The 25411-nt window shown below is 43.6% G+C and overlaps 2 protein-coding genes across 3 annotated transcripts; both read right to left on the bottom strand.

Annotated features, from left to right (window-relative positions):
- Positions 1-296: 296 nt before the first annotated feature.
- On the bottom strand, positions 297-19502 carry LOC118358904 (BLOC-2 complex member HPS3-like). 2 transcript variants are annotated; one of them, XM_035736908.2, is made up of 18 exons: positions 18917-19502; positions 17438-17793; positions 17090-17264; positions 13270-13447; positions 12686-12768; positions 12362-12551; positions 12172-12253; positions 11066-11220; positions 7462-7570; positions 7034-7311; positions 5082-5259; positions 4721-4954; positions 2850-3035; positions 2522-2716; positions 2112-2219; positions 1773-1979; positions 1502-1592; positions 297-1046 (listed from the first exon to the last, which is right to left on the bottom strand). In XM_035736908.2, the coding sequence occupies exons 1-18, from the start codon at positions 19131-19133 to the stop codon at positions 919-921; spliced, it is 3150 nt and encodes a 1049-aa protein (XP_035592801.1). In that variant the 5' UTR covers positions 19134-19502; the 3' UTR covers positions 297-918. The 2 variants fall into 2 exon arrangements, with proteins under 2 accessions (XP_035592801.1, XP_052336165.1); XM_052480205.1 differs by lacking the exons at positions 12686-12768; positions 13270-13447.
- Positions 19503-19750: 248 nt separating this feature from the next.
- LOC118358635 (fetuin-B-like) lies at positions 19751-25110 on the bottom strand (the record flags this gene model as incomplete). The annotated part of the gene is made up of 4 exons (XM_035736587.2): positions 19751-20566; positions 20750-20912; positions 21144-21310; positions 25014-25110. Coding segments are annotated over 4 exons (567 nt in total), but the record flags the coding sequence as incomplete, so codon positions are not given.
- Positions 25111-25411: the final 301 nt, after the last annotated feature.

The following is a 25411-nucleotide window of genomic DNA, read 5'->3' as shown; positions in this document are numbered from 1 at the left end:
TCCACTACACCCCAACCCAAGCACCCCCTTCCAAAAACACCTGAAACCGTATCCTCTTTAAAGAGTGTCTTTAAAACATCCCCCACTTTTCCCATACTTTGAGGAAAAGTGTCTTTGTCCCACCTAGAAGATGAATGCATTAAGTCGCTCTGGATAAGAACGTCTGCTAAATTACTAAAATGTTGATGCTTGTCTAATGTCAATGCTCTGAGATTAGTTTTGAAAATATAACCTCCTTTTGTTTGTCCAACATTGGCATATATACACATGGTGAAAGGAGAAGAAGGCAAATTAAATATTTTTTTAGAGCATTTATTAATGCCGAAAGCAAAACATCACGATTATACAGTGAGGTCATAGCTTCCTTCATTCCATGTTATTGAACCACCTTTTTCTCTTCACCCAATAAACAGAAGAAGCGCCAGAACAGTCCAGTGTGTAACTTAACATCAAGTTCATGATACTCTGTCGTAAAGAAACGCTCTCGCAGTGTATCAGGGGAGTCTACATAGAGGACTAGTACCACTTCAGGGTATGACTAGGAACACGGCATCAATACTTGGGAACAGAAAGACAAAGTGAGGTTGTAAAATCAGTATCTCTGCACCTCATTTAACTAATGACTACAAACATGGTTGTTTTTGGTATGTGGGCCATTTTCATTAGGCTCTACAGTAGTAGGTAGTGTTTGAGAGGCTCACTCCACACTAAGTGGTTGATTGTCCAGTACAGTCCAGGTTTAGGACCCTCTATTGCATTAGAATCGTTAGGAAAATTCCCATTCAAACCAGCATACCATTTGGAATGTTTGCTTAATGGACACTTGTGTTCTACTTATTCAAAAGCTGTCCTAGAAATTGGGTGGACCATGGAATGTTTTTTTTTTTTGAGCTACTGTATATCTGTTCCACACGGTCCTTACGTCATGAGATTTCTCTGGCTGCACTCCAGCAGGTGAGGCAGGAAGAAGTGTGCTGTCCCGTCATCAGGCAACAGGTCCAGAAACTCCAGTGGATTCAGCTCCGTGGCAACCACCACCAGCGTTTCTGTTGTCGGGAAAAATACAGATGTTGCAGCCCAAACTCTCTGAATATTAAAGGGGCAATCAGCGAGTTCTGCATACATATTTTTTTATTAATGATATACCGATTTGATTCTTGAGGAATAGAACTTATACATGCCTCATGATCTTAGTTCAACTGTCGTACCCCATCAGAAACCAAAAATATACGCTTGTTTTAGTCCACTGCGTGTAAACAATGGAATTGTAAACAAAAACTCTATAGCCTCAAAACATAGTTAAAACTTTAATTTTGATATCATGGATGGTCAATCCTTGCATCCATAACACTGTCTATTAATTTAGGACTGGTTACATTTCTCCAGCCCCATCCCTCAGCTGTTTACCAAAACTGCAGATTTCCCATTTTAACTACAGCAAAAGAGGTGACATTTCTGGAGTTAAACCCTATGCTTGAATCACAGGCTAGTCTAAGTGTACCTTTGAGTGCAGACAGTAAGATGGTGTTCTCTCCCCCTGCTGCTCTGGTTCTCTCACACAGCTCAGGAAACAGTTTCTGCCACCACAGAGTCTGAACAAAATCACATGAATATATAGAAATGTTATACACATGTTAGAGTTCAGACTTTAGGATTAAGGTTATGAGGATTTAAGGTTGGGCAAATACTATGAGTTCCGCAGTAGGGTCAGAGGAGTTGGGGCAGTGCCATTTCACAGTAGGGTGAGAGTTACAGTGCATAGCAGTACCCACCATTTTGTTATTCTGCAGCTCGTGATTAGCGTAGGGGATGATTGCCTGAGGACATCGGTCTAGAAGCCTCTCGATGGAGCTCTCGTGGCGGTCCAGCTTGGTGGCACAGAGCAAGTGCACACTTAGCCCTGCGTTGTCCCCGTCTGGCAGCTGCTCCAACAGGGGCAGGATGGACGACACATCCAGGGTGGGACCGCACAGCAGGGACTGGGGAGGAGTGAACATTGAGGGTTTATTGTTTGTTCACCATATTGGTGAATTTTACAACTAAGGCTTAACAAAGCTTTATTTTACATGTTGATTGGTTGGTTAATTGGTAGACAATGTAGAGAGATTGACCTGTAGTTTCTGGAGGTCCTCCTGGTGATCTTGAATGATACTGAAGTGAGCTGGAGTCAGGATGCTGACCCAGGGATACGGCACACCATAGTGAGAACATGAGTTGATCTACAACACAGAAACAATGTTGTTGTGGTCCTGAACTAGCCCACCTGATGCACCTATAAAATGGCTTGATGGTTAGTGGACAAACTTGAATCAGGTATGCTGGCTGCGAAATAGTTAAAACATCTGGGGGTCTCCTGAGGAGAGGTTTGAAAACCCCTGATCTACACAACAGATACACAACCGATATATAGACAGTCTTACTGTAAGACTACCTCTCTACTACCTCCTAGCTAGGCTATAACCCTGGGGAACATCATGCCATAGTGACAAGAACACAACAAACTACAGAGACAGAAACAAACCAGGTCGTCTGCGGTCTTGAGTGGTTTCATGCCTTGGCTGTCTCGGCGCGTGACGCGGTCAATGTAGACAGAGGTGAGGCGGAACAGCAGCTCCTGGATGACAGCTTCCTGTGATGAGGCCATCAGCAGGGCCTCCCAGAAGTCCACCAGCAGCTGAGGGCCTCCCTGGGGCCCTGACAGGTTCCCACAAAGCTTCTACAGGACACACACATACACATTTCAATACATTCACAATGACACATTAACATTTTAAAGATCATACTTGGGATCAGGAAATCCTACAGAAATCCTATAGGAATGACTTACACACAAACACTGTAACGCTAACCTGGAAGAAGAGGTCAGCCTCGTCCAGTTTGATCTTGTTATTCTCGTGTAGCGCAACCATGGCTGCTACCAGCAGACCTTCCTGGCTGTCCCTGAGGTGGCGTGCCAGGGGGGTGGGCACCACCGTGTGCCCTCTGCCATGCAGCAGCAGTTTGTGCTCCTCGATGAACCCATATACCTGCAGCATCTGGGTAGGTATATAGTACATAGACAGTTAAAGCTACAATATGTAACTTTTTAGGCAACCCGGCCAAATTTACATAGAAATGTGAGTTATAGATCTGTCCTTCTCATTGAAAGCAAGTTTAAGAAGTGGTAGATCTGTTTTGTGTGTGCTATTTCTATGCGTCCCGTTCTTAAGTTATTTTTTTTGCATCTTTTACTTTTTTTGATTATGGAAAAGATATTTCACAGTGGTTTAGATGGTACAATGATTCTCTACATAGTGACTGCTTGTTTTGTCACATAAATGGAATTAGGCGAACTTACGATGTCGCCGGAGGGGAGGGCTGCTGTCTTATCGGCTCTTAACCAACCATGCTATTTTTTTTTTTTTTTCACATTGTTCGTAACTTGTTTTGTACATAATGTTGCTGCTACTGTGTCTTATACCGAAAAGAGCTTCTGGACATCAGAACTGCGATTGCTCACCTCAAACTGGATGAAGAGCCCTTCAATGGGTCGGACGGGAGGGATATACTACTACAGACACCCGACCATGCCCAGATCCCAGTGATTCACTGGAGAAGGAAACTTATATTTTGTGGAGAAATATCAGGGTGCCTGAGAATCAGGCGACGAGCGGCTAATCTGCCCTTGCCTTCCTTCCTGCTAGCTAATGTTCAATTGCTGGAAAATAAATGGGACGATCGGAAAGCATGTATATCCTACCAACGGGACATTAAAAATGGTTATTTCTTATGTTTCACTGAGTTGTGGCTGAACGACGACATTAAGAACATACAGCTGTCGAGTTATCCACTCCATTGGCAGGACAGAACAGCAGCCTCTGGTAAGACATGGGGCAGGGGCCTCTGCATATATGTGAACAACAGCTGGTGCACGATATCTAAGGAAACTGCTCTGCCTCCGACCACAAGGCACTACAGAGGGTAGTGCATACGTCCCAGTACATCACCAGGGCCAAGCTTCCTGCCATCCAGGACATCTATACCAGTGTGAGAGGAAGGCCCTAAAAATAGTCAAAGACTCCAGCCACCCTAGTCATAGACTGTTCTCTCTGCTACCGCACAGCAAGAGGCTCCTAACTAGCTTCTACCCCCAAGCCATAAGACTCCTGAACAGCTAATCAAATGGCTACCCAGACTATTTGCATTGCTCCCCCCCTCTTCTCCACTGTTGCTACTCTCTGTTATTATCTATGCATAGACACTTTAATAACTCTACCTACATGTACATATAACCTCAATACTGGTGCCACCACACATTGACATTGACTCTGTACTGGTACCCCCTGTATATAGCCCCACTATTGTTATGTACTGCTGCTCTTTCATTATTTGTTATTCTTATCTCTTATCTTATCTTTTTTCCCCCCTGTTTTCTTTAAACTGCATTGTTGGTTAATGGCTTGTAAGTAAGCATTTCACTGTAAGGTCTACTATATGTTCTATACCTGTTGTATTCGGCGCATGTGACAAAATTTGATTTCAACTATTAGAATTTCAGCAACCAGGAAATGGCGGAGCGATTTCTGCCTATTGCGCCTTTAAATTACACACATCATGGAAATACACAATAGTACGTGTACCACATCTACATACTAAACCACTTTATTTGGATCCACAGTGAAACATCACAGTACAATATAATCTACATTTCAATACACACACGCAGTCAATATACACAAACCTCTGTGTGTCTGTCCATGTGTTGTCTGTAGAGCTGCAGGTCTCCCATGCGGAGGGCCAGGGCAGCCTTGGAGAGAGTGAGGGGTACAGAGGGGGCTCCGATGGACTCCAGGCGCTCTAGGTGGGCCAGGCCACTGGCAGGGCTGGCTCTGACCATGGAGGGGCTGGATATAACATGGGGGAGCTGGGACGGCTCGGCCACACCGAAGATATCCAGCACCTCGTTGGCTGTCTCCTACATTACACACACAGGCAAGAACCCTTGGCTATCAACATTCAGCACTATTGAATCAGATGTGCTTGTGTTGGAATTTAACAAACATGTGGAATGGCTGGAGGTCTCCAAGGACTGGTGTAGCTACCTCAGTGAGCTCCTCCATGGTCTCCTCATAGAGTGAGTGTTTGAGGAAGAAGAGGAACCCCTTCCCATAGCCACAGGGGCTGCTGGACAGACACCTGTTCCTGGAGATCACCTCTGTCACAGACAGGCCTGACATCTTATAGTAGGGCAGGGCCAGGTGGCAGTCACGCTTATCAAACCTACACATACAGTGGGGCAAAAAAGTATTTAGTCAGCCACCAATTGTGTACGTTCTCCCACTTAAAAAAGATGAGAGGCCTGTAATTTTCATCATAGGTACACTTCAACTATGACAGACAAAATGAGAGAGAAAAAAATCCAGAAAATCACATTGTAGGATTTTTAATGAATTTATTTGCAAATTATGGTGGAAAATAAGTATTTGGTCACCTACAAACAAGCAAGATTTCTGGCGCTCACAGACCTGTAACTTCTTCTTTAAGAGGCTCCTCTGTCCTCCACTCGTTACCTGTATTAATGGCACCTGTTTGAACTTGTTATCAGTATAAGACACCTGTCCACAATCTCAAACAGTCACACTCCAAACTCCACTATGGCCAAGACCAAAGAGCTGTCAAAAGACACCAGAAACAAAATAGTAGACCTGCACCAGGCTGGGAAGACTGAATCTGCAATAGGTAAGCAGCTTGGTTTGAAGAAATCAACTGTGGGAGCAATTATTAGGAAATGGAAGACATACAAGACCACTGATAATCTCCCTCGATCTGGGGCTCCACGCAAGATCTCACCCCGTGGGGTCAAAATGATCACAAGAACAGTGAGCAAAAATCCCAGAACCACACGGGGGGTTCCTAGTGAATGACCTGCAGAGAGCTGGGACCAAAGTAACAAAGCCTACCATCAGTAACACACTACGCCGCCAGGGACACAAATCCTGCAGTGCCAGACGTGTCCCCCTGCTTAAGCCAGTACATGTCCAGGCCCGTCTGAAGTTTGCTAGAGAGCATTTAGATGATCCAGAAGAAGATTGGGAGAATGTCATATGGTCAGATGAAACCAAAATATAACTTTTTGGTAAAAACCTACTGTGAAGCATGGGAATGGAAACATCATGCTTTGGGGCTGTTTTTCTGCAAAGGGATCAGGACGACTGATCCGTGTAAAGGAAAGAATGAATGGGGCCATGTATCGTGAGATTGTGAGTGAAAACCTCCTTCCATCAGCAAGGGCATTGAAGATGAAACGTGGCTGGGTCTTTCAGCATGACAATGATCCCAAACACACCGCCCGGGCAACGAAGGAGTGGCTTCGTAAGAAGCATTTCAAGGTCCTGGAGTGGCCTAGCCAGTCTCCAGATCTCAACCCCATAAAAAATCTTTGGAGGGAGTTGAAAGTCCGTGTTGCCCAGCAACAGCCCCAAAACATCACTGCTCTAGAGGAGATCTGCATGGAGGAATGGGCCAAAATACCAGCAAGTGTGTGAAAACCTTGTGAAGACTTACAGAAAACGTTTGACCTCTGTCATTGCCAACAAAGGGTATATAACAAAGTATTGAGATAAACTTTTGTTATTGACCAAATACTTATTTTCCACCATAATTTGCAAATAAATTCATTAAAAATCCTACAATGTGATTTTCTGGATTTTTTTCCCCTAATTTTGTCTGTCATAGTGTACCTATGATGAAAATTACAGGCCTCTCTCATCTTTTTAAGTGGGATAACTTGCACAATTGATGGCTGACTAAATACTTTTTTGCCCCACTGTATGTGGAAGAGACAGTCACACTTCACATTAAGTGTCCAGTAAACACATTTGAAAAATAGTTGTTGACAAATGGGCAAACCAGTCCAAAAACAAATCAACAAAATCAATCAATCAATTAGCTAACATATAAATCAGTAAACTAGCATATTAATCAACAAACATAATGTATAAATAAATAACATATCAATCAACCTTGATTTTAATGTGACCCCGAACCAACTGACCTACTGAAGCAGTCTCCTAAATGGGCACAGCTCTCCTGGAAGGCCTTCTGTAGCTCCTGTCTGTCTGTGGTTCTGTCAGTGGTGCTGCCTATTTTGTCTGTTGCTGTATATCCCAGGGACCGGGCTAGGTTCTGGTCACTGCTCTGAGGCTGCTCCACTGGATTTCCCACCCGGGGGTCCAGGAGCGTGGCTCTCAGGAGGAGGTGGGCCTCACTGAGCAGGTGCAGACAGCTCTGAGACAGAGGGTTGGTCTCCTCATACTTCTTACTATACTCCACCTAGCCCAGAGAAAAGGTTCATTGTTGAATACAAGGTTAAACAGCATAAACACATCATTCAGCACAACAGAGCCAAAGAAAAATGAATGGTAAAAATGAGTAATGTCTCGTAAACATTAAGGCTGTTGTTCTGGTGTTAAGGTGCTGTACCATCTCATTGTAGAGTTGGAGTGGGGGGACGGTGTTGACCACGTATAGATTCCAGCCGCGACTCATCTCAATGGGATCCCGGTGCTTGGTGGAGGATGACTTCCTGTTCCTGGGATCAGAGGTCAGGGAAGAAGTACAGTCAGCTCATCTCCATAACGCCAGTCACTTCTGTAATACCGGTCATTCTGGGCCACAGATGGCTGATATTACAGCTACTAGGTCAGAAACTACAGCTCAGCTCCAATAACATTACACACAAGAGGTTACAGTAAACTCCTGGTGTGGACCATGCAGAACACTAACTCTAGCTCAATTTGAGTTCACATGAATGGCACAAACCTATTCGGTAAAAGACCACCAAACATTTAGTTTCAGTTCCAGTTTGACTGAGAGGTTTGTTTAAGGAACTAGCGAGCATGACTACCTACCAATCCAAAACAATCACCAGTGGAAGTAATTGAGGGCAGTGTTTCTGGAGTTGATGTGAATCAAACATGTTGCATGTTTTTCTTCATGACTCCACAAGTTAACGCACAAGGCCTACAGACCATGTGCTGAACCCATTGTGCGTGTGTGTTCTATCTGCTATATGTCCTGGATAGCCTCTAGCAGTTACAGCTAATGACGGACCGGACACTATTCGCCAGTTAAACACTCCCTCTACTTCTCCTTCCTAAGTAGGTTACGGCTACAGTGCCAAGCACTCTCATATGATATGGAGGCCCCCTGAGTGTGATTTGTGTGTGATTTGGAGTAAGGGTCAGCTTGGTGGAGGATAGGAATTTCCTTACTGTTGCCTTACTTCGCTTCTGTGAATACCTGGCCTCACTCCTTAATTCTAGTGGTCATGTGGTGCCTGTTGCACATGACTTGATCACATAAATAAAGTTGAGAAATAAGTTCTCATGAAAATATCAGATATAGTTGTTTCTTCCGACCTCTGGATCCTTCATGCTTTCTAGAGCAGGGGTGGACAAACCACAGCGTGCGGGACATTCCAGGGCAAACTGGAACTTTTAGAACTAGATAGAAAGTATGTAGAAATTATAATGGACCTACACTACAGGTCAAAGGTTTTAGAACATAGTTTTGATGTCTTCATCATTATTCTACAATGTAGAAAATAGTAAAAAATAAAGAAAACCCCTTGAATGAGTAGGTGTATCCAAACTTTTGACTGGTACGGGACAAAAATTAAATTTGCGCCCGATTGTATGTGTGGGGTACAGATATGAGGTAGTCATTCAGAAATTATGTTAAACACTATTACTGCACACAGTGAGTGAGACCTTGAAATGTATTATGTGACTTGTTAATAAGCACATTTTTCCTCCTGAACTTATTTAGGGTTGCCATAACAAATGGATTGAATACTTATTGACTCAAGACATTTCAGCTTTTCATTTTTTTATGAATTAGTAAAAATGTCTAAAAACATCATTCTACTTTGACATTATGGGTTATTGTTTGTAGGCCAGTGACACAAAAATCAACATTTTATCCATTTTTAATTCAGGCTGTAACACAACAAAATGTGAAAAAGTAAAGGGTTGGAAATACTTTCTGAAGGCACTGTACATGGAACATCATGTACATCATGTACAGTGAATATTAACGTTTAATAATCCTACTGCGCCTGACTCTAGAGTAGGGGTGGGCAAAGTTTTGGGCTTGAGGGCCACATCAAGATTTCAAAATTCAAACAGAGGGCCGCACAGATTTCTTTTAGACCGATTTGTTCGCCCAATTTGTGGATAGAAAAACTGCAGTTATCTGAAAATATACAGATCAAAAGTTTTAGACCTACTCAGGGTTTTTCTTTATTTTTTGTTTGTTGAAAACTTTTTTTTGTTTACTACATGATTCCATATGTGTTATTTCATAGTTTTGATGTCTTCACTATTATTCTACAATGTACAAGGCAACAAATGAATTCTAAGTGGTTTTAACAGGCTTTCTACATACGGATTGTTTTATACTCAACCAAACTAGGTCAAAACTGACAGTGAAGTAACTTTAAATTAATTTATCTGTATCAAAATACCATTATAAACTCAGCAAAAAAAGAAAATGTCCCCTTTTCAGGACCCTGTCTTTCAAATATCATTCGTAAAAATCTAAATAACTTCACAGATATTTTGTAAAGAGTTTAAAGAGACATTAAAAGAGTCCTTTCTACTGAATCTGAAAAACACCAAAAGAAAGATGCCCAAGGTCCCTGCTCATCTGCGTGAACGTGCCTTAGGCATGCTGCAAGGAGGCATGAGGACTACAGATGTGGCCAGGGCAATAAATTGCAATGTCTGTACTGTGAGACCCCTAAGACAGCTACAGGGAGACAAGATGGACAGCTGATTGACCTCGCAGTGGCAGACCACGTGTAAAACACCTGCACAGGATCGGTACATCCGAACATCACACCTGCGGGACAGGTACAAGATGGCAACAACAACTACCCGAGTTACACCAGGAACGCACAATCCCTCCATCAGTGCTGACTGTCCGCAATAGGCTGAGAGAGGCTGGATTGAGGGCTTGTAGGCCTGTTGTAAGGCAGGTTCTCACCAGACATCACTGGCAACAACGTTGCCTATGGGCACTAACCCACCGTCGCTGAACCAGACAGGACTGGCAAAAAGTGCTCTTCACTGACGAGTCGCGTTTTTGTCTCACCAGTGGTGATGGTCGGATTCATGTTTATCGTTTATCGAGGGAATGAGTGTTACACTGAGGCCTGTACTCTGGAGCGGGATCGATCGTCATGGTCTGGGGCGATGTGTCACAGCATCATCGGACTGAGCTTTTTGTGATTGCAGGCAATCTCAACGCTGTGCATTACAGGGAAGACATCCTCCTCTCTCATGTGGTACCCTTCCTGCAGTCTCATCCTGACATGACCCTCCAGCATGACAATGCCACCAGCCATACTGCTCGTTCTGTGCGTGATTTCCTGCAAGACAGGAATGTCAGTGTTTTGCCATGGCCAGCGAAGAGCCCGCATCTCAATCCCATTGAGCACGTCTGGGACCTGTTGGATCGGCGGGTGAGGGCTAGGGCCATTTCCCTAGAAATGTCCGGGAACTTGCAGGTGCCTTGGTGGAAGACTGGGGAAACATCTCACAGCAAAAACTGGTGCAGTCCATGAGGAGGAGATGCACTGCAGTACTTAAAGCAGCTGGTGGCCACACCAGATACTGACTGTTACTTTTGACCCCCTTTTATTCAGGGACACATTATTCCATTTCTGTTAGTCGCATGTCTGTGGAACTTGTTCAGTTTATGTCTCAGTTGTAGAATCTTGTTATGTTAATACAAATATTTACACATATTAAGCTTGCTGAAAATAAACGCAGTTGACAGAGGACGTTACTTTTAGTTTAGATGGTCTTGAAAAAATGTATACCGGTTTACCTTAAAATATGATATCGGCCAGCCCTAGATCAGATGTCTTACCATAGATCTATAGCATTCTCAGAATTTGAATTGGTCAGATTTTGAAGCAGTATTTAGTTTGGTTTGAGTCAATTGCACAGGTATATTTCCTTTCTAATCAAGTGCAGCTCTAGCTATGACAACAGTCTCTGACTGTGTGTGTGTGACCTACAGGTTCCTGCGAGCTGCCCTCTCTGTGTCCTCCCTGGTCTCCACGTCTGCAGCGGTTAGCAGGACGATGTGGTGGCGATCGTGACACAGAGCCTTTAGACCAATGAACAGCTGGATCCGCAAAGCACACACCTCCATGGTGATGGGAGGACAGGCCTGCACAACACAACAGCCAGTTACACTTAAGCGACTCATTACCTGGTGGTTGTTTACATTTAGTCGGTGAAATTGCAATTACCACTTTTGCATCTTTGGGATTCATTAAAATAATCACATTAATGTTGCTACATGCCAACCGTTTCTTGCAGATGTTATGGTCTTACACTGGAAACCGAAGGTGGCTTAAATGGTTTTGTTTGAATATGGGTCACAGGGCAGGGTAAATAGTCAAGAAACACAAAGTCACACTTTAGTAGCCTTTCGGGTAAATTCGATCAACTTCTATGCCTGTGCGCTTCCAACAATGAATCTTTCAGCACTTCACTCACGGCGGGCACACCCCAGGCACAGTTGCTGCGCGAAACTGTAGGATATATGGGACTCTTCGTAGTTCTTTGTGTGATTCGCTACCAGCTATGATACAAAACGTCAGATATACTTTGAAAATAGCTGCAGCAGCAATTCTTTGCACATGTGCTCACACTCGCACATGCACATGCACTCACACTTTACTTTTTCAGTTCGCACACATCAATTTCTTAGGCGCATATGCGAGTGTGCTGCTCTGATTCCACTGTGTAACTGTTTGGCACGCACACATGTATAAACACAAACTGCAACTGTGTAAGTGGTCGTCATTTTGATCCCTTTCCAGCTCCTCCATCTTTGTGAATCTAACACACTGATCTTGAGCCCATCAACCATCCATCTGTAGTTCTGCAGAAGCTCTTATCCACTTTAATGGCTTCCTGTCTCATTGGGTAGCAGGGCCAATCAGAGCACAGCCAACCGAGGCACGGCCAATCACACACAAGAAGGGAAGACACAGTCAAAGCGTCCTTCAGATCAATAATGAGGAGGTCTAATGCATAGAGGTAGGTGTAAGCAGTAGGCGTAAGTGGGATTGATCTGTCTTCCATTAGCGAAGGGCAGTGGAGTGATCCTCACCTTCATGGTGGTATCGATGTAAGGGTCCTCAGCTCTGGCTGCCACTGCAGAACACCTCACTGAGAAACACTGGAGAGCATTCCTGCCAAAGACACAGGTACTATTACGTTTAGAAGAGGTAGATGAGACCAGTCTCAAATAATCAGTAATATCAGTCTCCTGAACTTCGTATTCTTTCTCCTGTCCTTACTTGGTGATGATGTGGAGGAAGAGGTCAGTGAGGACGGCCTGCTGGGCTTTCTCTGGATACTGATAGACTGAGACCATCTCCACTCCACCCCTCACACTGTACACGTAGCCCGTGTTGGGCAGCGAGAAGAAACAGAACACACACGTCGGCTCCACCCCTCTCCCCCCCTCAGCACACACTTCCTGGTTACCTGGTTGTCAGGGAGAGAAGACCAATAGAAAAGAAAGGGATGAGGAGTGAAGGAGTGTGCCTCCTACCTACCTATGGATTTACAGTACATGTTAGTTCCATAGGCAGGGACAGCGTAAGGAAGGTATGACTCACTGGTGAATACAGGGTGGAACTGCAGGGAGTGCAGGCGGGTATCCTCCACACTGCAGCCTTGGAAGAAGTCTGGAGCAAAACGTCTGGAGGGGAGACCCAATAGAATGAGACCAACCCCTAGTACGTATGTACGCAGACACACAGACACACAGACACACAGACAGACAGACAGACAGACAGACAGACAGGACACAGACAGACAAGGGCTCCCAGTGGCGCAACGGTCTAAGGCACTGCATCTCAGTGCAAGGAGGGGAGACTGAATAGGATGAGACCAACCCCTAGTACGCACGTACACAGACAGACAGACAGACAGACAGCGACAGACAAGGGCTCCCAGTGGCGCAACGGTCTAAGGCACTGCATCTCAATGCAAGAGGCGTCATTTCAGTCCCTGGTTTGAATCCAGGCTGAATCACATCCGGCTGTGATTAAAAGTCCCATAGGGCGGTGCTCAATTGGTCCAGCATCGTCAGGGTTTGGTCGGGATAGGCAGTCATTGTAAATAAGAATTTGTTCTTAAACGGACTTTCCTAGTTAAATAAAAAATAAAAAATACGACAACAGCTCCCACACGTACACACCTGTATAAGATATAGGTGATAGCGAGGATACCCCTGGCCTCACTCTCCATGCCTGTCCACTCCAGAGAGACCTTGACCCCACAGTCCTTAGCCCTGTCCCCCAGCAGCTCCTGGTGCTTAGGGAATATGAAGAAGTCATCCTGATCAAGGTGACCAGCAAGACCCTCTTTCCTCACCTCTGGGGAATACAAAGACAAGATAAACACAACCCAATCAGACAGAATACACAACCACACCATTTACGGTGCAGTTTGTAGTACAGTGTATTCAGACCCCTTTACTTTTCCCACATTTTGATACGTTACAGCCTTATTCTACCACTGTAGGGATGGTACCAGGTTTCCTCCAGATGTGATGCTTGGCATTCAGGCCAAAGAGTTCAATCTTGGTTTCATTAGACCAGAAAATCTTGTTTCTCATGGTCTGAGAGTCTTTAGGTGCCTTTTGGCAAACTCCAAGCAGTCTATCATGTGCCTTTTACTGAGGAGTGGCTTCCGTCTGGCCACTGTACCATAAAGGCCTGATTGGTGGAGTGATGCAGAGATGGGAGAACCTTCCAGAAAGACAACCATCTCCACAGAGGAACTCTAGAGCTCTGTCAGAGTGACCATCAGATTCTTGGTCACCTCCCTGACCAAGGCCCTTCTCCCCTGATTGCTTAGTTTGGCAGGGTGGTCAGCTCTAGGAAGAGTCTTGGTGGTTCCAAACTACTTACATTTAAGAATAATGGAGGCCAATGTGTTCTTGTGGACCTTCAATAATGCAGAAATGTTTTGATACCCTTCAGAGATCTGTGCCTCGACACAATCCTGTCTCTGACCTCTCCGGACAATTCCTTCGACTTCATGGCTTGGTTTTTGCTGACATTCACTGTCAACTGTGGGACCTTATATAGGCAGGTGTGTGCCTTTCCAAATCATGTCCAATCAATAGAATTTACCACAAGTCGACTCCAATCAAGTTGTAGAAACATTCCAAGGATGATCAATGGAAACAGGATGCACCTGAGCTCAATTTTGAATCTCATAGCAAAGGGTCTGAATACTTATGTAAATAAGGTATTCGCGAAAAAAGCACAATCTTTGCACGAATGTACCAAACCATAAGCGTCAATGCCTTTCTTAAAATCAATACACAGAAGTATATATTTTTTAAACTGCATATTTAGTTAAAAGAAAGAAATTCATGTTAGCAGGCAACATTAACTCAGGAAATTGTGTCATCTCTCTTGCTTTCATTGCACGCAGAGTCAGGGTATATGCAACAGTTTGGGCCGCCTGGCTTGTTGCGAACTAATTTGCCAAAATTTGACATAATTATGACATAACATTGAAGGTTGTGCAATGTAGCTGCAATATTTAGACTTAGGGTTGCCAACCGTTCGATAAAATACGTAACGGTTCCGTATTTCACTGAAAGAATAAATGATAGTTTACGGATTTGACCATATTAATGACCAAAGGCTTGTATTTCTGTGTTTATTATATTATAATTAAGTCTATGATTTTTTATTTATTTTTTTATTTCACCTTTATTTAACCAGGTAGGCTAGTTGAGAACAAGTTCTCATTTGCAACTGCGACCTGGCCAAGATAAAGCATAGCAGTGTGAACAGACAACACAGAGTTACACATGGAGTAAACAATTAGCAAGTCAATAACACAGTAGAAAAAAAATGGGCAGTCTATATACAATGTGTGCAAAAGGCATGAGGAGGTAGGCGAATAATACAATTTTGCAGATTAACACTGGAGTGATAAATGATCAGATGGGCATGTACAGGTAGAGATATTGGTGTGCAAAAGAGCAGAAAAGTAAATAAATAAAAACAGTATAAAAACAGTATGGGAATGAGGTAGGTGAAAAAGGGTGAGCTATTTACCTATAGACTATGTACAGCTGATCGGTTAGCTGCTCGGAAGCTGATGTTTGAAGTTGGTGAGGGAGATAAAAGTCTCCAACTTCAGCGATTTTTGCAATTCGTTCCAGTCACAGGCAGCAGAGTACTGGAACGAAAAACAAATGAGGTGTTGGCTTTAGGGATGATCAGTGAGATACACCTGCTGGAGCGCGTGCTACGGATGGGTGTTGCCATCGTGACCAGTGAACTGAGATAAGGCGGAGCTTTACCTAGCATGGACTTGTAGATGACCTGAGCCAGTGGGTCTGGCGACGAATATGTAGTGAGGGCCAGCCACTAGAGCATACAAGTCGCAGTGGTGGGTGGTATAAGGTGCTTTAGTGACAAAACGGATGGCACTGTGATAGACTGCATCCAGTTTGCTGAGTAGAGTGTTGGAAGCCATTTTGTAGATGACATCGCCGAAGTCGAGGATCGGTAGGATAGTCAGTTTTACTAGGGTAAGCTTGGCAGCGTGAGTGAAGGAGGCTTTGTTGCGGAATAGAAAGCCGACTCTGGATTTGATTTTTGATTGGAGATGTTTGATGTGAGTCTGGAAGGAGAGTTTGCAGTCTAGCCAGACACCTAGGTACTTATAGATTTGATAGAGCAGTCTGACTGAGCGATGGTAGGCAGCAGCAGGCTCGTAAGCATTCATTCAAACTTTACTGCGTTTGCCAGCAGCTCTTAGCAATGCTTGAACCACAGCACTGTTTATGCCTTGAAAATAAAAGAGAGCCGCACACTCTAGGAGCTCATATGCAAAAATGTAATTACCAACGTTTCGACAGCCAAGCTGTCTTCATCAGAGTATCAACTCCTGAGATTAGGCTGGCAATACTAAAGTGCCAAATAGAACATCCAATAGTCAAAGGTACATGAAATACAAATGGTATAGAGAGAAATAGTTGACGCGTCATATTTCCTATAATAACTACAACCTAAAACTTCTTAACTGTGAATATTGAAGAACTTGGAATATTGAACCACCAGCTTTCATATGTTCTGAGAAAGGAACTTAAAAGTTAGCTTTTTTAGATGGCACATATTGCACTTTTACTTTCTTCTCCAACACTGTGTTTTTGCATTTTAACCATATTGAGCATGTTTCATTACTTATTTGAGACTAAATAGATTTTATTTATGTATTATATTAAGTTAAAATACGTGTTCATTGTTCATTCTGTTTTGTTGTAATTGTCTGTATTACAAATATATATAATAAATTAATTAATGTGACGATTAATCGGTATCGACTTTTTTAGTCTTCCAATAATTGGTATTATGATTATGAAAACTCATAAATCGGTCAACCTCTAGTGTATACGTACATCAATGTTATTCTCAGAGGCAACCCATCATATCCCAGTCAGCGTGATCAAAACAATCTTAAAGCATGGATTCCGATTGGTCAGACCAGTGTTGAACGGCCCTTACCACGTGTACTTCCTGTTTGAGTTTCTGCCTTTCAGAAGGGATGACAGGATGGAGGCATGATCTGATTTGCTGAAGGGAGGGCGGGGGAGGGCCTTGTCGCCGTCCCGGAAGGGAGATTAGTAATGGTTGAGAGTTTAAGCACAAGTGGTGCAGGAAATGTGTCGATAAAACATTGGTCATGTTTTCTTTAGAGTTGCCTTATTAAAGTCCCCAGCTACAATAAATGCATCCTCAGGATATGCGGTTTCCAATTTACACAAAGTCCAGTGTAGTTCCTTGAGAGCCGTCAGTATCGACTTGATGTGGAATATACACGGCTGTGACGATAACCGAAGAGAATTCTCTCAGGAGGTAATGCCGTCGGCATTTGATTGTCAGGTATTCTAGGTCGGGTGAACAAAAGGACTTGAGTTCCTGTACATTACCACATCACACCATGAGTAGTTAATCATGAAACACACTGTGTAGAGCTAGTCATGTTACCTATCTCATTGTTGTGTTCTGCTCCAGTGATCATATCCTTGGGGACTAGACATTGGTCCTGGGACTTCTTGTCAGCTGACTTCTGGGTAGGGGCGGAGTCAGGAAGTCTCTCCAGCTTGACCACCAGCACTTCGAGCTCTGCCTGCAGGGCAATGTACCCAGCACAGATCGCCACCTGCAGGCAGGGATGGCAACGTTAATAAATACTATAAATACTCAAAGTTTGCATTACAGAATTAACTTCCCAAACCCTAACCTCGTCCTCACCAGGCTAAATGCTAACAAATATAACAGGCTCCACAGAAAGAACTGGCTGGTAGATGAGATTACCGAAATCCCAACCCCTACCTGTTGGGGCGACAGTCCTGGGAGGTGGAGGATCATACAACGCTCAAAGTCCAGGATGGAGAGCTTATCGTTGAGGGCCTGTCTCTTGAGACTGAACAGCACCAGGCTCTTAGGACAGCCCACCAGCAGGTCCCCTGTCACCCCACAGCACGCTACACACAGTGGGCGCTCAAACAGCGGAATCTCAATGATCTCCATCTGCTCCTTGGGAGCCCCACGCATGGATGAGCCACGCAGGAGGTGGCCCAGCAGACGCACACCCACACGTGTCTTCTCGGCCACCTGGTAGCGCCAGTTGGTGTATGTGCGGAGGTAGGTGACATTGTTCTTCTCCTCGATGGTCACCAGGTAGTCCCCTGGGGTGGGAGGGCAAGACAAGGGAGGACAGAGGAGAGAGGATTGAGAACACGGATGAGGACATCGTCATGAGTGGAGAGTTATTTAATTATTATATTCCAAATTCATTCATTTATATTCTGTGTATATTCTGTGGGAAATTAGCCTGGATGAATTTTCAATGTAAGACACTTTTTTTTTTACAAGGGATCCAACTTAGACTACTGTCTTTTTTCGTTGACTGAATTTACAAACTCTAGCTATACACACACATGCTGATGCACCACACTCCCTCAGGAGTTTACCAAAGTACTGTATGAAAATAGGCTTAAACTGCTTCTCCAATAGAAATCCCTGAACAAACTTTCAGGTGATGTCATGGCAACGTTGGCTAGCAAAGCTTATGCGTTGAAACACGTCATCGGTTCTAACGGTCGTCTCGATCCGAACAGTGCATTTGCACCCATACAAAAAAAAAAGATTGCCGTTTTGAAACTGCATTAAAATGCAGTAACTGCATCGGACTGTGGTATTTTGGACGCAGTAATTGCAGCATACTGCAGTTATACTGCACCCTAACTAAAGTTATATTGCAGTTATACTGCATTCGAGGGGCGCAACTTCCACTGGGGACAGGGAGGCCATGCCCTCCCCACATTCTGAAATTGCAATTTTGTCCCCACCAGATTTATAATAAATGATGCGGCGATGTGCTTTAGGACCATGCGGACGCTTCCGAGCAGCCGGGGAGGCTGTTTTGAGTATTTATCCAACTGGATAAAAACAAGAAATAATAATAATGTCCCCCCCCACTTCTAAAACCAAAGTTGTGCCCCTGCTGCAATCTTTTTTCGCATGGGCAGGCCATCAAATCAAAGGCACTCCTTCGATATAAAAGTGGTTTTTGACGAAAATGAGGGGGGGGGGGCGTAATAACATGTTCAACTGCTTAAGACATTGGCTCGAATCGAGGTCGTGCCTTTAGATTTCGAGAAAACTAACAACAAAGGAAGAATGTTTCACTCATTGACTTCTCACACACCTAACCCCGGCCTGTTTGCTGCGCCTCTGGGTTTATAAACAATGTGAGTAAACAACGGCGCAAAGACAGAAAGGATAAGTGGAATTAAGAAAGTGACACACCTATCTCGCTGTGCAGGATGCTCTGCACAGTCCCCATGGTGGCGAAGCGGCAGATAAGAGGACACCCCTCCGCTTCCAGTTGAAATGCCTCGATCTTGCATCCTCCCGCGGACTCCACAAACAAGACACCCCCGCCACAACACACTAACCCAGGCTCCTGTTCGGCTTGCACGATTTGCTGGGAAGCGAAGGGATGGCAGTTGTATACGTGAACCATCTTCACTGTTTTTCCCGTAATTTACGTCGAGAAACACGATGTGTACATCAAGGTAGATTACATCGCTTCTGTCCGGATAATACGGGGCTTTGTTTTCACTGTCTATATCGAGGTTAGCCAGCTACACCCAGAGGCTAGCTAGCTAGATAACTTGATCATATCACATGCCCCCACCGTCTTGTGATGAGCAGGCAGAATTCGTTTATCTTGAATTTATTTTTTATTTTTTACCTAGTCCCTGGTAAGTTTACTCCACGTGCTCTTTTCTACACAGAAATCCTATGTATACGCTGACTATATCTGAAAGGGAACACAGTTTGAAGAATTCATGCGGTGCTAATTGTGAAAGTGAAAACCAGAAACAACAACTCCATCTCCAGCGATGATTGGTTGATTTCCCTGTCATTTAAGGCGCTGTGACTTTCATTCGCTATTGTGCACCACAACTCCATCTACTGTAAAACCACAGTGCCAGATTGCGAAATATTTGTGAGTAATTTGTTTGACATTAATCATGGTTTTGAAACGCACACTTTTGCCCTTCACGTCGGATGAGAACATGTTTAATTGTATAAAACATCTGTCAATGTCACCTCCAGGGCTCCATATGAATTGGATACAATTGAACAATAAATGATGACCATTGAAAATATATTCATTGTTAACCATTAATTTATTGCTCTGATACACACACATTATAGTTCATATTATCATACAGTACAATGTTGTGGAATTCTTTACATATGTGATCCAAAATAGCAAAAGAAACATCCAGCCAGGGCAAAAGAGGGGAAGTATTGGAGTCATAGTGCCCTCATTACCAAATAGCTTTGATCTCATAAAAAAGTGTTAATAAGCTGTTATTGCAGTAACGTAAGATGTTTATCAATCAGATTTGAAACCTGTCCAGTCCTAAGTTGTTTTTTTCTCTTGCCTGGAGAGTTGCTTGCTGCTGGTGAGGCTCTTTGAGGTGGGGGATAGGACCACCACGACCCCACAGCAAGCAGTGTGTGTGTGTGCATGTTTATGGTTCTCATCACTTCTTCTCTAGCCTGAGAGATGGACATAAAAATGATAATAACTTTAAGTGCTTACGAACTGGGTCAATCAGAACATTATGCCCACTCCGAGATTAACCCCTTCCTTTCCCCTACCCCTAGACCTAGTCTCGGTCCTGAATTTACATCACAATTTAGTCAGATCTGGACTGGAACAAACTCCTACATTGTGGGGGTCTCATCTGCCCAATTTCTGAGGTTACTGCTGTGCTGTCTCTATGTTACTGAGGTTCCATCATGGTATGGCAGTGATGGCACTGTTATGGAAATTCCCAACCTCTGGTTCAAAGATTTCACACTTGAACTCGATGGGAAGTTTGATCTCAAACATGCCATCATCCAGAGTGGTGTGAGAGCCTGTGCCAAGCCCTTGTGCTAGGGAACAGAACACAGCATATTATTGGTCAAACAGAAAAACAGGATATGATGACATAGTGAAATCACTGAGAATGGTGTGATGCTGATGTGGGTCTACAGTAGGCTACCTTCCTCCACTGAATAGTTGCCAGCTTGTCACATACAAATTATAATTTTGATCAGTTGGTTTTCCCTTTTTACCTATTTCAGAATGTGATATACAGTGTGTAGCTGTAGTGTAGTACTCCATTGAAAATTCACAGTCCATCATTTTACATTGGGTCAGATCAACGTCAGGATTGTCCTTAGCAGAGACCGTCTCTTGAATGGTGAACTCCACAAAGTAGGACGGACACTCAACCCACTGTGAAGATGACAGCAAAGTGATTTTAACTTGAAATAGTTGTCACAACATCAAGTTTTGTGAGCAAGAGTCACATCTATTTCCTTAAAATGCTTTTATGATTTTTGGTTGCACCTCATCTCATGCTGGTTAAGTGCCACCTACTCCTCTCCAAGACAATAGCAAAGTAACATTTTATTTCAATAGCAAAATTGTCATATTTGCCATACGACATAGAATGAACTCACCGACCTGCATGTTAGCTCCTGTTAGGTTGAGGAGAGTGTAGTAGTTGGTAAGGCAACTCTTTCTGTTGTATGTCTGGAGGGACAGATTGGCCGTCTCCGCTATGATGGGGTCATCCAGGCACTCTACTGTTGGACAGTCTGGACATGTGTCGACGATGACCGTGGCAGGCACTGGACACAAGGTATGGGCTCACTATTATAGGTCATTACTACAGGTTAGTCAAACTAAAGCAACAATACATCAGTAGGTCATTCAGCTGAAGGGGTTTTGTGGTTACAGTACATACGGTATATTTTCCCTGACCTACTGACCTGACCAGGAAGAACGAAACCCTACTAGCCAGACTCTACCTTGTTGGATGGTACATTTTATTGCTGCGGAGTTCCACACTTTTCCCAACGTACATTTACATTTACATTTAAGTCATTTAGCAGACGCTCTTACAGTAGATAGATGCCATACACTTCCCATACACCTGTTTAGTGGTAAGAGAGTTTCATAAAAAAATCATACTCCCCACACCCTGTAAGCCAACCTGGACTCCGGGGTAGACGTAACATAGTAAATGAAAAATCCGGGACACTCAAATATGTTACATTTGGTATGGTATTTCTTAATTTGCAAATGTCCATCATCCATTTTGTATGATAGGTTACGAATTACATTTGCTGTGGCTAGCGTTAGATAGGTGCCTAATGTTAGCTAGGTGGCTTAAGTCAGCTAGGCTAAGGGTTCGGCTTAAGGTTACAGTCAAGGTTACAGTCAGGGTTAGGGGAAGGGTTAGCTAACATGCTAAGTAGCTAAAAAGTAGTAAGTAGTTGCTAAAGTTGTCCGTGATGAGACTCCAACACGTAACCTTTGTGTTGCTAGATGTTCGCCCGACCAACCACGCTCCTTTTGTTTTAGCCTTAAGTAACCTCTATCTAACCATACCAAACATAACATATGGGTCAGAGGATATGGCTACCGTTTTACGCGCTCCTAACCAATTGTGCTATTTTGTGTGTTTTTTCACGTTGTTTGTAACTTATTTTGTATATAATGTTTCTGCCACCGTCTCTTATGACCGAAAATAACTTCTGCATATCAGAACAGGCAAAGCGACAAAACCGGACTAAGATTGAATCCTCTACACTGGCTCCAACGCTCGTCGGATGTGGCAGGTCTTGCAAACTATTAGGGACAATAAAGGGAAGCCCAGCCGTGAGCTGCCTAGTGACATGAGTATACCAAATTAGCTAAATTACTTATATGCTCGCTTCGAAGCAAACACTGAAGCATGCATGAGAGCACCAGCTGTTCCCGACGACTGTGTGATCACGCTCTCTATAGACCTTTAAACAGGCCGAAGGGCCAGACGGATTACCAAGATGTGTACTCCGAGCATGCGCTGACAACTGGCAAGTGTCTTCACTGACATTTTCAACCTGTCTCTGACTGAGTCTGTAATACCAACATGTTTTAAGCAGAACACCATAGTCCCTGTCCCCAAGAACACAAAGGTAACCTACCTAAATGACTACCGACACGTAGCACTCACGTCTGTAGCCATGAAGTGCTTTGAAAGTTTGGTCATGGCTCACAACAACAGCATCATCCCAGAAACCCTTGATCCTCTCCAATTCGCATACCACCCCAACAGATCCACAGATAACACAATCTCTATTGCAGTCCACACTGCCCTTTCCCACCTGGACAAAAGGAACACCTACGTCAGAATGCTGTTCGTTGGCTACAGCTCAGCGTTCAAAACCATAGTGCCCTCAGAGCTCATCACTAAGCGGACCCTGGGACTAAACACCTCCCTCTGCAACTGGATCCTGGTCTTCCTGATGGGCCGCCCCCATGTTGGTGTCCACGTCACCAACATACTATCATGGTCCAAACACACCAATACAGCCGTGAAGAGGGCACAACAACACCTATTCCCCCTCAGGAGACTGAAAATATCCTCAAAAAGTTCTACAAGTCTAGATCCAAAAGGCTTCTTAACAGCTTCTACCCCCAAGCCATAAGACTGCTCAACAGCTAATCAAATGGCTGCCTGGACTATTTGCATTGCCCCCACCCACTTTTTTACGCTGCTGCTACTCGCTGTTTATTATCTATGCATAGTCACTTTACCCCTACCTAGATGTACAGTACCAGTCAAAAGTTTGGACACACCTACTCAAGGTTTTTCTTTATTTTTACTATTTTCTACATTGTAGAATAATAGTGAAGACACATATGGAATCATGTAGTAACCAAAAAAAGTGTTAAACAAATCAAAATGTATTTTATATTTGAGATTCTTTCTTCAAGTAGCCACCCTTTGTCTTGATTACAGCTTTTCACACTCTTGGCAATCTCTCAACCAGCTTCATGAGGTAGTCACCTGGAATGCATTTCAATTAACAGGTGTGCCTTGTTAAAAGTTAATTGGTGGAATTTTGTGTTTGAGCCAATCAGTTGTGTTGTGACAAGGTAGGAGTGGTATACAGAAGATAGCCCTATTTGGTAAATGACCAAGTCCATATTATGGCAAGAACAGCTCAAATAAGCAAAGAGAAATGAAAGTCCATCATTGCTTTAAGACCTGAAGGTCAGTCAATCTGGAAAATGTCAAGAACTTTGAAAGTTTCATCAAGTGCAGTTGCAAAGACCATCAAGCGCTATGATGAAACTGGCTCTCATTCAGAACACCACAGGAAAGGAAGACCCAGATTTACCACTGCTGCAGAGGATAACTTCATTAAAGTTAACTGCACATCAGATTGCAGCCCCAAATAAATGCTTCAGAGTTCAAGTAACAGACACATCTCAACATCAAGTGTTCAGAGGAGACATAAATCAGCCCTTCATGGTTGAATTGCTGCAAAGAAACCACTACTAAAGGACACCAATAAGAAGAAGAGATGTGCTTGGGCCAAGAGACATGAGCAACGGACATTAGACTGGTGGAAATCTCTCCAAATCTGAGAAATTTGGTTCTAACCACCGTGTCTTCGAGATGCGGAGTAGGTGAACAGATTATCTCTGCATGTGTGGTTCCCACCGTGAAGCATGGAGGAGGAGGTGTGATGGTGTGGGGGTTCTTTGCTGGTGACAGTCTGTGATTTATTCCAAATTCAAGGCACACTTAACCAGCATGGCTACCACAGCATTCTGCAGCGATACGTCATTCCATCTGGTTTGTGCTTAAAGGGACTGTCATTTGTTTTTCAACAGGACAATGATCCAACACACTTCCAGGCTGTGTAAGGGCTATTTGACCGAGAAGGAGAGTGATGGAGTGCTGCATCAGATGATCTGGCCTCCACAATCACCCAACCTCAACCCAATTGAGATGGTTTGGGATGAGTTGGACCACAGAGTGAAGAAAAAGCAGCCAAGCATATGTGGGAACTCCTTCAAACAGTTGGAAAATCATTCCAGGTGAAGCTGGTTGAGAGAATGCCAAGAGTGTGAAAAGCTGTCAAAGGTAAAGGGTGGCTACTTTGAAGGATCTAAAATATAAAATAAATGTTGATTTGTTTAACACCTTTTTGGTTACTTTTTGGTTACTTATTTCATAGTTTTGATGTCTTCACTATTATTCTACAATGTAGACAATAGTAAAGATAAAGAAAAACCCTTGAATGAGTAAGTGTGTCCAAACTTTTGACTAGTCTCGTACATATTACCGCAATTACCTTGACAAACCTGTAACCCCACACATTGACTCGGTAACGGTACCCCTTGTATAAAGCCTTGTTATTGTCTACACCTAAAGTCTACGACACCTGTTGTATTTGTTGCATGTGACAGATAACATCTGTGATACTAATTTGAGTGTCCCAGAATTTTGTTTGCTATATTACGTCTAGTCTATGAGACCCCTACATGCTATACTTCTTACTGGTATGTCAGCTACATCCTTCACTTCACATTTCTTCCATGGCTTCCTGCTGATCACTTGACATTTTGTCTCCAGCACATCTATGGTTAAATATCACCTCTCCTTCCTGGTGCAGGAGGTGGAGGTAGGGAGGGAGTTAGTCCAGTAAATGGGTAGAAAGCCAAATATGCATGCAATAGCAATTTGACAGCTTTGCCTGTTCACTTGACTTAAATTAGGAAGACTTTACTCTCATAATTGAGTAATGTCCGTATTTACTGTAGGCTGGTAGTGGAGGATTTCTCAACACTTCAAAACTTACCTCTCTTGGGCACGAGAGGGAATTTCCACAAGAGAATCCTTTACTGATAGAGTAAAGGATATGCTGTTGTGCTTTGCAAAAACATAAATG

Source organism: Oncorhynchus keta, chromosome 26, assembly GCF_023373465.1.
Source record: "Oncorhynchus keta strain PuntledgeMale-10-30-2019 chromosome 26, Oket_V2, whole genome shotgun sequence".
NCBI lineage: Eukaryota > Metazoa > Chordata > Actinopteri > Salmoniformes > Salmonidae > Oncorhynchus > Oncorhynchus keta.
This window is presented reverse-complemented; position numbering and strand designations above follow the sequence as displayed.